The following is a 14,707-nucleotide window of genomic DNA, read 5'->3' as shown; positions in this document are numbered from 1 at the left end:
GCCCTGTGCTCCTTTCATTGACCATCAAGAAGCCACTTGGTAACCTTCTCCCAGTGATTTATGTTACTACCACCTACCAGCCCTTTCTATTTGTTAAGAGTCCAGTTCTGTGTAGCAGTTTTCCTTGCTACTTCTACATTTTTTGAAATGAGACTACCAGCAGGACAAGTCAAGTTAGTGCTGCCCTGGTTTTAGTGGACTGAGGTCTGGGCAGGTGTTTAGATACCTGAAATCCTCACGATACTATTGCATCGTGCTCCTGAGCCAGATTTATTGTTCATCTTGGGAGCTCGTCACCCACATCCCTAGTGTGACCAGGAAGGCTGTCTCCTGCAGTAATTTTGAGGTGTGTTCCTCCAACTCCTGGAGTTCCAGAAGGCTCCTTAGGGACAACCCCAGGAAACAAGGGTTGGGGGGCAACTGGAGGGGCGCGGTTCCCCTCCTTCTCCAGAGACACTCTATGTTTTTGCCTTTTGTACGCTGAGCTTCTATGTAAGATTTTCCCCAAGATATTGTTGTGAAAATTTTCAAGCATACAGGAAAGCTGAAAGAATAATAGAGTGAACTCCTAGAAACCCACCACTTAGATTTTGTGATTTGAAGTAAATTGTTGACATCAGGATACTTACCCCTAATTGTTTCAATTTACATGTCATTACCTAGAGTTCATTTTTTTTTTTAAGTAAATTTTATGTATAGTTGAGATGCACCAATTTTAAGGTTCCTTTTGATGAACTTTGACAAACACTTACACCTGAATTATCCAAGTCAGTCAGTCAGTTCATTCGCTCAGTCGTGTCCTACTCTTTGTGACCCCACGGACTGCAGCACGCCTGGCCTCCCTGTCCATCACCAACTCCCGGAGTTTACTCAAACTCATGTCCATTGAGTCGGTGATGCCATCCAACCATCTCATCCTCTGTCGTCCCCTTCTCCTCCCACCTTAAGTCTTTCCCAGCATCAGGGTCTTTTCAAATGAGTCAGTTCTTCGCATCAGGTGGCCAAAGTATTGGAGTTTCAGCTGCAACATCAGTCCTTCCAATGAATATTCAGGGCTGATCTCCTTCAGAATGGACTGGTTGGATCTCCTTGCAGTCCAAGGGACTCTCAAGAGTCTTCTCCAACACCACAGTTCAAAAGCATCAATTCTTCGGCTCTCAGCTTTCTTTATAGTCCAACTCTCACATCCATACATGACTACTGGAAAAACCATAGCTTTGACTAGATGGACCTTTGTTGGCAAAGTAATGTCTCTGCTTTTCAATATGCTGTCTAGGTTGGCCATAACTTTTCTTCCAAGGAGCAAGCATCTTGTAATCCAGACACCTATCAAAATATAGAAGAGTATCATTATCCCAGGAAGTCCCCCCATGCTAACTTCTGGGGCACTCTCCACCCCCGCTCCACTCTCAGATGAAAAAACGATTCCAATGTTGTTTTTGTTTTTGTTACCATAGATTAGCTTTCCCTGTTTCAGAACTTCGTATAAATCAAATGATCAATTAGGAACCGTTTATTTCTGGCTTCTTTCCCTCAGGTAATGTTTCTGAGATTTCTTCATGTTGTGTGTAACAATGTTGTTGTTGTTTTAGTTGCTAAGTCATGTCCAACTCTCAATAATCCTGTCCTTTCCTTTTTATAGCTGAGGAGAATTCCACTGTGCGGATATAGCAAAGTTTGTTTATCCACCCAGCCATCAGTAGACACATGCTTCTCCTGTGTTTGGTTATAATGAAGTTGCAGTGAACATTTTTGGACAAATCTATGTGGACATATTTTTTTTCCTTTCTTTTAAGTAAATGTGTGGGAGTGAAATTTCTGTGTTATTGGGGGAAATGTGTTTATCTTTTTTTTTTTTAAACTTTACATAATTGTATTAGTTTTGCCAAATATCAAAATGAATCTGCCACAGGTATAAGAAACTGCCAGATCTTTTTCCAAAACGGTTGTATCATTTTATGTTCTCACCAAAAATGTCAGGTTTCTAGTTGCCAATTTGACGTTGTCAGACTTATAAAGGTTAGCTGTCTTGAGGAGTAGATAGTGTGATCTTACTGTGTTTGTAACTTACGTTTCCCTGGTGATCAATCATGCTGAGCATTTTTTGTTTGCTAATTGGCCATTTGTGAAGTGTTTGTATAAATCTTTTGTCCACTATTTTAAATGGAATTATTTACCTTTTTATTCTTGAGTTCTACTGTGTAAGATTTGATTGAAGAAGAAGTTTCATAATTTAAAAGCATTTGAAAACCAGTCAAATATAAACCACTTTGATAGTATCACTTCTCTCCTTTTTTTTCATCTGATTTTCCTGGTACTCTTTCCTTCCGAATTTCATGGACCCAAGCTGGAGAACATTTCTAGATGTATAGTCACACTCCTCCAATGCTCTGGGTGTGTTGGCCACACACACACACAGTCTGTTATGGACTGAATGTTTTTGTCCCCACTAAACTTCCTATGTTAAATCCCTAACATCCAATATGACTGGATATGTAGAGAGGGCATTTACAGAAATAAATAAGGTTAAGTGAGGTCATAAACATGAGTCTCTGATCCAATAAGATTAGTGTCCTTATAAGAAGAGATACCAATGAGCTCACTCACTCTCCCCATGCGCACACACGCTGAGGAGGAAAGGCTAGATAGAAAGTTTCTCCATGCTCATATAAGGGGTCCACAGCCGGGGTGAGAGCCCACACCAGGAGTCAAATTGACCGGCACGTTGGTCTTAAACTTCCCTGCCTGCAGAACTGTGTGGAATAAAATTCTGCTGTGTAAGCCACCCAACATGTGGCATTTTTTATGGCAACCCTACCAAACTAAGATCAAGGCATCCAGTCCCATCACTTCATGGCAAATAGATGGGGAAACAGTGGCTGACTTTATTTTTCTGGACTCCAAAATCACTGCAGATGGTGACTGAGCCATGAAATTAAAAGACACTTATTCCTTGGAAGGAAAATTATGACCAACCTAGATAGCATATTAAAAAGCAGAGACATTACTTTGCCAACAAAGGTCCGTCTAGTCAAGGCTATGGTTTTTCCAATGGTCATGTATGGATGTGAGAGTTGGACTATAAAGAAAGCTGAGCACCAAAGAATTGATGCTTTTGAACTGTGGTGTTGGAGAAGACTCTTGAGAGTCCCTTGGACAGCAAGGAGATCCAACCAGTCCATCCTAAAGGAGATCAGTCATGGATGTTCATTGGAAGGAATGATGTTGAAGCTGAAACTTCAATACTTTGGCCACCTGATGCGAAGAGCTGACTCATTTGAAGAGACTCTGATGCTCGGAAAGATTGAGGGCAGGAGGAGAAGGGGAAGACAGAGGATGAGATGGCTGGACGGCATCACCGACTCAATGGACATGGGTTTGAGTAAACTCCAGGAGTTGGTGACGGACAGGGAGGCCTGGCGTGCTGTGGTTCATGGAGTTGCAAAGAGTCAGACATGACAAGCGACTGAACTGAACTGAACTACCAAACTAAGACACCATGCTGTTGCAGTGTTCTCGCACTGAGTACTACGTCATCAAGTCTTGGTGATGCCTACAAGACCATATTATCATCACACAGCTCTCTGTCCAAAATTCAAGTTCCACTTGTTAGACTCTAATGTCATGTCTTCTTCTTAACCCTTTTCCTTGTTCTCCTTTCCTTTGAGTTACTAGGTCTCTCTTCTAGGCATTTTTTCTATCCATGTCTTACATAGGCACTTTGACAATTTAAAATCTTGATGTGGGCACTAGGCCCCTGACAATCATATTGTTTCCACATTTGTTTCCAAAGTAGAGTCCATAAAATAGACTCTGCTTTGTCAGAGCCCACCCATTTGTCCAGTACCTTAAACCACGTCCCAGGAAATCTGATGCTGTCCTGTAGCACCGTCCATTTGCTTCCCATAACCTCCCTTCCTTTCCAAGCTCTTCCCCTTCCCTCTATCAGAGAGGCTAAAATACCACCACATTGCTTACATTTTTTAAATGTAAATGTTTACTTTTTAAAAAAATCCACCCCCAAGTTGTTAAGTGTCCTTCTCATAATGTCAAAGACTCTAGAGAAAGATTCATCGAAGAGGAATCTTGTATGTAGAATTTTACAGACAGAGAAACTATATGTAAAATGTTGTAAATATGGGGAAAGGGTACATAGCTTTCATCAGATTTTTACGAATTTCCTCTTAAAAGCAGTTAGCAACAAGCACTCTGGAGACACATTTCAGATTCTCTGTTCTTTCATGACTCACTGGAAGAGGAAGATTGTGGTTTTGAGTCCTGATGGGTGTTACAAAAGTGCATAGTTTGGCATGATGACCCAAAAGGACAGCTCATCTGACCCAGCTGTGCCAGGCCTCCAGGAGGCTCCACCCATAGGCCCTCAGGGAACCGCCAAACACCTTGCTCCTGGGGGAGCAGCTGGCTTCCTGGAACCTTTTAGTAACTGTGAATTCCCATTGTTCTGTGGAGCAGGGACCTGGTTTCCTATTCTGAGAACCTTGAATCATCTCTACTGGAATAATCTCAGCTTTGTTAAACAACTTCAGTGACTTAGAACTTTTTCCTTTTTCTCTTTCTGCTCTGTGTCACTTTCTTTTCCCCTGCAGCCTAATTCTGATCATTTTAGAGTGTTTTTTTTTTTCCATTATCTTTCCTTTTGAATTCCTCTATCTAGATGCAGGAGTAGAGAGAGGGATTTCTCAAGCTCTTTCACTTTCTCCGCTCCTCAAGAGACCAACTTGCATTTGTAGTGGATCAAAATGGGTCGCTTCCCGCTTCCAGCAGGAAGACCAGCAGGACACGTGGCTGTCCCACTCTGACTGTCCTCTCTGTTCCCATGCCTTCTGGATTTCACACGGTCACGCAGTGGGTTCCTTAGAAACCCTTCCTTTGCTCTGCCTCTTCTCTAGCAAATAGTGGCTCTGGAGGGCTTCCCAGAAATGCTGCCTGCCTGCTTGCTTCCTAGTATGTCTAGACTCTGTACTCTGCTGAGGGGTGGGCAGTTCCACTCAGCTGCCAGGTAGGGGTCAGCCAAATACACAGAGACCTTGACCATGAGTATCTCAAAGTCACGTACTGTCCTGCCCTGCCCGTGTCTTCCTGCCATGCGTCTGTGCTGGTTTCAGGTTTCCCAACACGCCCGTCCAAAACTCTCTGGAAGCCTCTTGTCGATGACTGAATAAAGTTTTCATCTGAGACACCGATGCCCCTTGCGTGACCTCAGAAAGTTCATGCGGCTTCCCACGTCGCATAAGGTATTCCCTGCGAGTAGCTGAGAGGATGGAAAGTCTCTCCCTCTCTCGGTGCTCCCACGGAAGCTATTTTTGCCAGGCTGTGGCTCATGCCCTGAAAATGGAAGCTGGTCTCTGGTGCCAGCCTGGGCTTCTCACTGCTTGTCAGGACTCCCCGGACGTGAACAGCTGCTCTCACCGCACTCTCAGCCTTCCCTACCTCACTCTCAGGGTGGTGTGGCTTGGTTGCCACTCTGAAGAGCTTTCAATAGAGACTAATAAATTGGGTTCTATTTATTTGGTTATGTTTGGCTTTTTAAAAGTTTGACCTACTGTAATAAGTTCAATATATATGGATTTAATTTTATTTTACTTTTTCAGATATAACCTGAAGGTTGTTTAGTTGTGGAACGTTTTTGGGGGGTTATATTTGTTTAAAAGGAGCTAACTTTGGTTTTATGTGTGTGTGTGTGTGTGTTTTTTTAAGGTGACTTGTCAACCTGTTTATTGTATTTTTTCAGTTTGTGTTCTTTATTTTTGGGAGTTTTGTTTTTTCCTTTCTCTTTGAGCTCACTTTGTTTTAACATCAATTTACTTGAGTGTTTCTAGTGTTAGAAATTGTCTCCAGTGTCCATGACAGAAACTGTTGCTTTGCTTTTAAATCTTCCTTGCTGCCCCAGGATCATAAGAAGGCCCTTGCTTGTCTGTCACAACCTGGACTGTGGTAAAAAAGGCGCTGAGGGGGATGACCCGGGAGACACTTGATCTCAAATGTCAGCCAGACTCACCATCAGGGGTTTACACTAGATACCTGTGGAGAACAGACGTCTGACAACTAAGAGAGGCAGAAACAAGCTCTTTATCCTTTCTTAGGCTACTTTGTCAGGTGTCCAGAAATAGGTTCTATAGTTTACATTTCATTCATTTCCTCACAGACTATTTGTTGAGAACTTACAGTGAGGCAGGAAATGTTTTAGGGAAGAAAGAGAGCTAGTCCCTGCCCTCATGGAGTTTACACTCTGGAAAAATGTAGGGAAATTACTCCTCATGTGAACTGTTTCCTTTGTATCCTGTAGAAGCCTCTCTAGACAATAACATGGATGAAATAGTCCAGAAACTAGAATAATGAGACTCCGAGTCCAAGTGGGGTCATCGCTGTTTTCTGACATCGCAGGGCCAGCACGCGAGATTTAAGAAGTATGTGGGGCACAGCGCCCACGTCACCAACGTGAGATGGCTGCACAACGACTCAGTGCTGCTCACCGTGGGCGGCGCTGACACGGCCCTGATGATCTGGACGCGGGAGTTTGTGGGGACCCAGGAGAGCAAGTTGGTGGACAGTGAGGAGTCGGACACCGATGCGGAGGAGGATGGAGGTGAGCTCAGTGCCGCGTGCCTACCCTGCCTTCCTCCACCCGCTCCTGCACCATCGCAAACCAACTCTCCTCCCGTGTCTTTCTGTCGTTTGAGGCTATGACAGTGACGTCGCTAGAGAAAAGGCTATTGATTATACCACCAAGATCTATGCTGTGAGCATCAGGGAAATGGAAGGCACCAAACCGCACCAGCAAATGAAAGAAGTTTCGGTGGAGGAAAGGTATGCTGTCTCCAGGTCTGCTTGCACTTGTGATGCCTGATGAAAAGAAACTCATTGAAACCAGAGTGTGTTTTCTTTGCCCCCAAAGTTGCTACTTAAGCCCGTCTTTATTTATGTGTATGCACAGTCTTCACCTGTACACAGGCTTGAGCTGAGGGAAGTTTCCCACAGCCTTCAATATGAGGGGAGGGTGGGTTACAGTTTGCAGAAGTTGTTTATGGAAAATGAATTGATGAGACATGAGATTTGATGAGACTACCAGGCTTCCCTTTGCCTAGAGAGGTTGTCAGGACAGCCCAAACCTATCTTGAATGTGAATGTGATGGCTCATGGCGGGGAGCATGCTGACCTGGGAGGTAGAAGGGAAAGCAGGCTTCTAAAGTCCTGGAGGAATACTTGTGGGCTCTTAAAAATAATCTTCCATTCTGCCAGAGTCTCTGCACTACACACTTCTACTTGGTGTGCCTTCTCTTACAGTGTCTTCACCCGCCCAGATTTGTTCAGGCTTGTTTGATCATTCTAGGCCTAGCCAAAGTGATTTCGTTGCTATGGATCCTCTGTGTAGAATGAGAGTTTCTGTTTTTATTTTGGGCCTTTCTGATGTGCTATTGTAAGTCTTGGTAAAACACTTTAGCATTTCTTTTTTTAAAAAGTTCATAATTACTACAATTATTTAATCTGCCATATTCATATAAAGGAGGATAAAGAGTGAATAAAAACTCTAGCATGTAAACAGAATTTCATGGATCTCAAAGATGTTTAAGAATTCTATGTGGGCTCTTTCCATTGACATAGGTTCAGTGTTCACAAGAACCCTGGTTCCATGATGTATTATTAATAGGATTCAAATTGTTTTGCATTTATTATGGCTTCCCTGGTAGCTCAGTCAGTAGAGACTCTGCCTGCATTGCAGGAGACCTGGGCTTGATCCCTGAGTCGGGAAGATCCCCTGGAGAAGGAAATGGCAAATCACTCCAGTATCCTTGCCTGGAAAATCCCATGGACAGAGGACCCTGGTGGGCTGCAGTCCATGGGATCACAAAAAGTTGGGCACAACTGAGCAAATAACACTTTCACTTTCATGGCTTTCTGAATAGTAATAGATATTTAATAAACCTGTTCTATTACCTTTTACTATTAGGTGGAAATTTAAATACAAAGAAATAAAATAGCATTTCCCCTCCTGCTTCAGTCCAGTGCCAGATGTTAAAATAAGCCTGATAAATGGTGGGTGTGCTACAGGCAAGAAGATTGAACTGATGCAAAAAATTCCTAATTCTTCCCTAGCATCTTTGTTAAATGTTACTAGGGGGGTCAGAGTTCTCTTTTGATTAAAAATTTTAGAGATTTTTCTGCAATAATCTGTAAATTATCATTTATTTTGCTTGCAACATGGTTTTTTAGCGGCCACAAAGAGGAAATGTTTTTAAAGGACCTAATTCTAAGAATAAAGAAAAAATTTTAAAGTTCATAAGCACATAGTACATGAATAAGCCTCCCACCTACATGTGCTGTGCTTAGTCCCTCAGTCATGTCCAGTTCTTTGCAACCCCATGGACTATAGCCCACCAGGCTCCTTGCCCTGGGGATTCTCCAGGCAAGAATACTGGAATGGGTTGCCATGCCCTCCTCCAGGGAATCTTCCCAACCCAGGGTTGAACCCTGGTCTCCTGCACTTCAGACAGATTCTTTACCATCTGAGCCACCAGGGAAGCCCTTCCCCTGACATCTAAATAATCCACTCTAAAAAACATTTGGCCTAAATTATGCATGCTTAAAAAAAAATAAGCATTACCCAACTTCTCCAATTTCACATATAACATTATAAAATGAGTTGACTTGGCTATTATTTCAAGGTTGCTTCTGGCTGATTGCTACAACCTAGTGATTCATCATGCTGAGATTTGGACTGGCCACTAAGACATAGAAATCTAATCACATTCCTAAATCCAAACACTATAGCTAGTTTCTAACCTATAGTGAGGTTCACCTGAACCTCTTTTGGTCTTGCTGTCTCTTTCGGCAGGTCTATAAAAATCTCATACCTGCCCAGTTTAGGAGCCGTAAGAAAGTTGGCTCAGTGGGTAAAGAATCCACCTGCAGTGCAGGAGACACAGGAGATGCAGGTTCGATCCCTGGGTCGGGAAGATCCCCTGGAGAAGGAAACGGCAGCCCACTCCAATATTCTCGCCTGAGAAATCCCATGGAAAGAGGAGTCTGGCAGGCTACAGTCCAAAGGGTGGCAAAGAGTTGGACACAACTGAGTAACTAAGCATGGCAAGAAAGGTAAAGGTAGCTGCTGCTGCTGCTAAGTCGCATCAGTTGTGTCCGACTCTGTGTGACCCCATAGATGGCGGCCCACTAGGCTCCTTTGTCCCTGGGATTCTCCAGGCAAGATTACTGGAGTGGGTTGCCATTTCTTTCTCCAATGCACGAAAGTGAAAAGTGAAAGTGAAGTTGCTCAGTCATGTCTGACTCTTAGCGACCCCATGGACTGTAGCCTACCAGGCTCCTCCATCCATGGGATTCTCTAGGCAAGAGAACTGGAGTGGGTTGCCATTGCCTTCTCTGGGTAAAGGTAGAGAGGACCCTAAAAATTTTGAGTCTTAAAATCCAGAATTTTGAAGCTGACTTACTTTCTTTATCACACAAGATTGTCGTAGATTAGCATACATAGAATTAATTTTTTTTTAATACCAACAATAAAAAATGCTTCATGGTGTTGTGAGATACAGGGGTAGGCAGTTTAGTACTTAATGCTGTTCTGTGCTTAGTCACTCAGTCGTATCCGACTCTTTGCGACCCGCTGGATTGCAGCCCGCCAGGCTCCTCTGTCTGTGGGATTCTCAGGCCAGAATACTGGAGTGGGTTGCCATGCCCTACTCTGGAGGATCTTCCCAACCCAGGGATTGAACCCAGGTCTTCCGTATTGCAGGCAGATTCTTTACCGTTTGAGCCACCAGGGAAGCCCATTTTAGTACTTTACTGACGTATAAAAACAAATGGGCTTCCCTAGTAGCTCAGCTGGTAAAGAATCCACCTGCAATGCAGGAGATCTGGTTCGATTCTTAGGTCCAGAAGATCCACTGGAGAAGGGAATGGCTACCCACTCCAGTATTCCAGCCTGGAGAATTGCATGGACCATATAGTCTATGAGGTCACAAAGAGTCAGACACGACTAAGTAACTTTCACTTTCACCTTCAAAAACAAATGATTCATAGCAGGATGTGATGAAGAAAACATGTAGTGAAGAATACAATTTTAAGGTATAAAGAGGGTCCAGCGGCGTAGTCAAGCCTTTTCTATAGATAGCAGCATCTTTGATAACTTAAAGCATCAGTTCCCAGAGGGGGCTGTAACCACTCTAGGGTTTCAGCTGCACAGCATGCTGGGAGTTAAGCAGGCCCACACCAGGAAGGGGCCAAGGGAGAAGGAGCAGTAAGTAGTGTCTGAATTAGCAGCCTTCATGCGGACAAATTAGTTCTTAATCAGAACTGAGAACAGCAGTCCCCCCAATCCTGGTCAGTAATTTAGGGGAGCTTGAATCTCAGAGACAGGACTGTAGACAGTTTCTGAACTGCAGAAGAAAGAGGTGCCAGGCAAGACAGGCATTCAGAGAATTTGTGAGAAAGCAGGATGAGACAGGGAAGGGGGGTAGCACCGGGCACGTGGGGTTGGGGGAGCTCCTCACAGTATCAGGCAGACAGCTCATCTGGGGTACAAAATGGGCTCCATGGACTCCAGCACCTGGCATGAGAGAGAGGCAAATGCTCTGGGCCTCGGATGTCGGGCCCAGGGGACCAGGCGGCACCCAGGTTCTCCCTGGGGATATTCAGGACTGTCAGCCCTGACACCACTCCCTTTGACTACTTCAAGCCCTGCTGACTCAAGAGGCAGGAGTGGCCTTGACCTTCCCTTCACCATTCCCTCCTGTGTGTACCTGCAAATACCCTCCTGTGCCTGTTCTAACACCTGTGCCAAAACGTGCACCAGTAAGACTAACAGGAGATAAATACTCAAGGATCACAAGAGACCTAGGCTCAGAACACTCACTCAGGGCAAGGGACTTCTCTTGCCTCCTATCAGTGTTTCAGGCAGTTCTACATTCAGTTTACATCCCTTTCCACCTTAGAACCTGTGAGATGAGTGCAGCATCTGTCATGTTGAGAACAGTGCCTTGAAGGCAGCTGCACATTATGCATCCATCAGTTTTTAAGCAACTGAATTCCTAATTCCTAAAATTTATGATAGTCGTAGATTAAATAGCTGGGAGGCTTTGGATTATGTGTTTCAGTATAATTCTATAACCTTGTGAGTTCCTATTTTTCAAAAGCCATATGATCTTCAGATTCAGCCTTTTGAGGGGTGGGAAAGCTGAGAGAAATGGTAAATGCTTTCAAAAGAAATACTAGGCTACCCCTATTGATACATAGTCCCTTCCAGGTGTTCCCCGAGCATCCTGGCCCCTTACTTCAGCTTTGCTCTGGTGCACTAGGTGCGTGGCCTCCTTGGCCCCGCCACACCTGTCTAGCCAGCCCCCAGTCTTGGTAAGCTGTTGGGTCAGCCTTCCACTCAGCAGTCACATGTGGCACATGACTGAGGGAAGTCTAGAAGTCTCATCTAGCACTCAGAATGCGTACTCATCTTTGGTTTTCCTGTCCCAAGCGGGGACTCTGGTCTCTATTGAAGGCACATCAATTTGTTCCCCCAAATGACTGGATATTGCTTAAATTATTGTAGACCTAAAATGAAAAAAACTGACTCTTTTTAAAGTCATGAAGTTATATTGATATTTTAAATGTAAGTCTTTTTCTGCTTTCTTTTAATAGAAGTTTTTTTTTTCCCCTGTCTTTGATGTGTTATATGTTGGATAGTCTTGTCTAAAACATCAGAAATCTTTCTTTTCTGGTTTTGATTCTTGGCTCAAGCTCCCTGAAGTTGGCTTCAAAGACCATAAAAATATAGGACTTCTGGTATCTTAGATAGAATTTCATAAGATTGGTAGGCAGTGACAAAAATAACCTAAATCTTTCACACTTGGTCTGAACTCCCTGTGTCATCTGTGGCCTCAGCAAGAGACTCTGAAAAGGAAGTCATTCGGGGAGAGCTTAGTGAAAGGACAACGATGTGGGCAGCATTTAAGAAGGTGGTGTGGCACCTCGGCAGTAATGACGACTGGAAGGGCAAGGGCAGGAAGCTGTTGCCAGGTATGGAGAAGGTGGCTATAGGAGCAGGCCACCTTCCAGGAGACCTGAGAGGAGGGTTGAAGGTAATTAATCTGAGTCCCTGAAAGCAGGTGTTGAGGGAATGGATGCCTCAGCTGCGTTCTCTCCTCGCCTGCTGGCCTCCTGCTGCCTCTCTTTAGCTGAATGCAGTCTGTGCCTGAAGGGCAAGGCCGTGCCTTGATGCAATCTATGGCAGGCAGCCATGGAGGGCAGAGAGCAAAACAGAAGGGTAGATGGGAGATACGGAAGGACGCACGGAAAATACCCGCCCATTCTCCTTGAATATTTTTCTTATGGAAACTAGTATCATTATCACTAAAGAGAAATTCAGGCCACTTTAATATTGAACAGCAATTACTGCCCTTTATAAATGCTTCTGGATATGTACAGGTATTTATTGCCTAATATTATAACAAAGAAGTCAATAAATACAATAAATACATCCAAATCAATATCAAGAATTATTAGAGACACTTAAAACTTTACCTAATTTAAGTGGAACAGTTTTGATGAGCCATAGTTTTTACATCACTGTCTAGGAGTACCACAAGAATCGACTCATTAGAGATGAGAATTACAGCTTTTTAAAATCAATAACATTTCAACATCGTTGGCCCATCTCCAGAGATTTTTATTTTCACATTAAGACAAAATCAAGAAATTAGAAACTTAAAACTATAGAATTGTTTGGTATCAATATCCAGTCTTTAGTACAGATCAAAATTATCATGCAACCTGTTTTGCATCCCATGGTAACTGGGTGATCACCACAGAGGTGAATCACAAAAGGCATTTTGTTACTTTCTAGATAGGCTCTAACAGTATCTCCAGATGTGTGGGGTACCGTCTTTTATTAAAATCCAAATACGCCGACCACACATTAGTCTTCCCAGTGGTACTCAGTGGGGCCATGTCCCCACCTTTTCCTCACTTCACTGCTTAAATTAACCATCTGCATGGGGAATAGTAATAATGGAGGTTCTTATTTAATATATTCAGTTGGAACCTGCATTCACACAAAACCCCAAATTTATGATGAAAGAAAAAATAAATACAAATTGAATTATTTTTATGGAAATTGGCATTAAAGTATTTACTAACTTTTATTTTTCTAAGTGGATGTAATAGTTAGCTTAGGGATTGTTTTCTCAATGCACCTGAATCAGCAGTCTGTATTTTTTCAGGGTCCTTTATTAACGAGCACTGAGGCTTGCAGCTTCTGGGGCTCTGTCCACAAAGTTAGTTCATAATCTGTCTCTAAGCAGTTGGTACCCCTGGTCCCTTCCAGCCCTCAGGTTAAAGGATTATGCCTTTAGGCAATTGCGAACACCAGCATTAGGTGGAGAGACCCTTACTCCTAAGCTCCATCTCTGTGGCATTGAGGATCGTTGTCCCCTTTGGCAGGGAGAGTGTGACAGAGAGTGTTTAGGAGGGATCTAGAGGGTCAGGCAATTTCCGTGCTCAGGCACATATGCTACAAGCTTCCCTTCATGTGGTTGAATGAGTAGCGCCTCCAACAGTTCCCATGGACAGGGAGGGACTCATCCCTGGGCACCACTGGCCCATTGCAATATTCACCCACATTTGGCTGCCAGCATCTCATTAGCTTTCAGTAACCCCCACTTGTGGACCTACAGACAGATCAGGATCCTGAAGGGTGGTCTTTGTCCTCCCTCTCCCTCTAGAACCTCACTCTGGAGAGGATGGTGTGAGCACCCCTAGACAGTACTGGGTCAGGGGGAGGGCATTGTATGCTGGGTGGAATCCTTCTCCCGATCACCCAGAGTGAAGGGCAGGGAAAAGAGTATTTTCCACTCCACAGACTGCGTTCCCCCACCGGGCAACCTCGCCGCCCATCCGTCTCAGCTACTCAGCATGAGGAAACACTGAGGTGGCAGTGCCAGAGCTATTCTTAGCAGGGGATTATAAAGGAGGAATCTGCGAATACTCTTACATTAATCTTTTAGTCCCTCTGGTGCATATTCACTCCCAATCTAGGCCATATGTTCCTTAGGAAACCAAGAAGCTTTTATAAACCAAGATTAGAAGCAGATTCTGAGCCTTCTCTGAATGGTGGTCCCCTCCTCTTGGAACTGACAAGTCTTAGCACCAAATGACCTCAAAATTCTACTCTGGCACTAGCGTTCTCCAAACTTTTTCTTAAACTGTGCTCACAGCTGAATGAGAAAGGCCCTAAAGCTTATCTACTTCTACTGTCTTAACATCATTTCTGAATCAATTTGAACAGATTTATGAACTGAAGAAGAAAATCCTATGAAGAGAAGTGTACATCATGGCTATATAAAGAAATGTTAAGGGGGGTTGGTTTGTTTTGTTTTTGTGTTTTTTTGCTTCCCAAATTAATAGCTGCCTTTGATGCATAGTTCCTTAATATATGAGTCCATGGTGTCAAGATTGTTAAAAGTTCCACTGTCTTGTAAGTGTTGTCTGTCTGACTCTCAGTTTCTCAGGGGTCAGCCCTGTGTCTGTCACGGTGGCCACATGTGCCTCACTCCATGCCTTGCACATGGTACATAGTGAGCAAATATTTCCTCAATGAGTAGACAAATGGGCACATTTATTTAACCTGCTCCTCTGCTTATTTAAGTAAATTAATCTGTTCTCAAACGGCTTACAAATCTGTTCTTTGTCA

At 43.7% G+C, this 14,707-nt stretch overlaps 1 protein-coding gene across 3 annotated transcripts in view; it reads left to right on the top strand.

Annotated features, from left to right (window-relative positions):
* The window catches only part of EML6 (echinoderm microtubule associated protein like 6), a 278,316-nt gene that overhangs the window by 237,763 nt on the left and 25,846 nt on the right, over positions 1-14,707 (top strand). For 2 of the 3 annotated variants that reach the window (XM_010841676.1, XM_010841677.1), the window contains 2 exons: positions 6,406-6,607; positions 6,702-6,828. In XM_010841676.1, the coding sequence (XP_010839978.1) occupies positions 6,406-6,607; positions 6,702-6,828 (329 nt within the window). Of the gene's footprint in view, positions 1-6,405; positions 6,608-6,701; positions 6,844-14,707 lie in introns of all 3 variants that reach the window. The other variant, XM_010841678.1, reaches the window with a different exon arrangement.

Source organism: Bison bison, unplaced genomic scaffold (genome assembly GCF_000754665.1).
Source record: "Bison bison bison isolate TAMUID 2011002044 unplaced genomic scaffold, Bison_UMD1.0 scf7180017864166, whole genome shotgun sequence".
Taxonomy (NCBI): domain Eukaryota; kingdom Metazoa; phylum Chordata; class Mammalia; order Artiodactyla; family Bovidae; genus Bison; species Bison bison.
The sequence above is the reverse complement of the archived record's forward strand: the minus strand, read 5'-3'. Positions and strand labels throughout refer to the sequence as shown.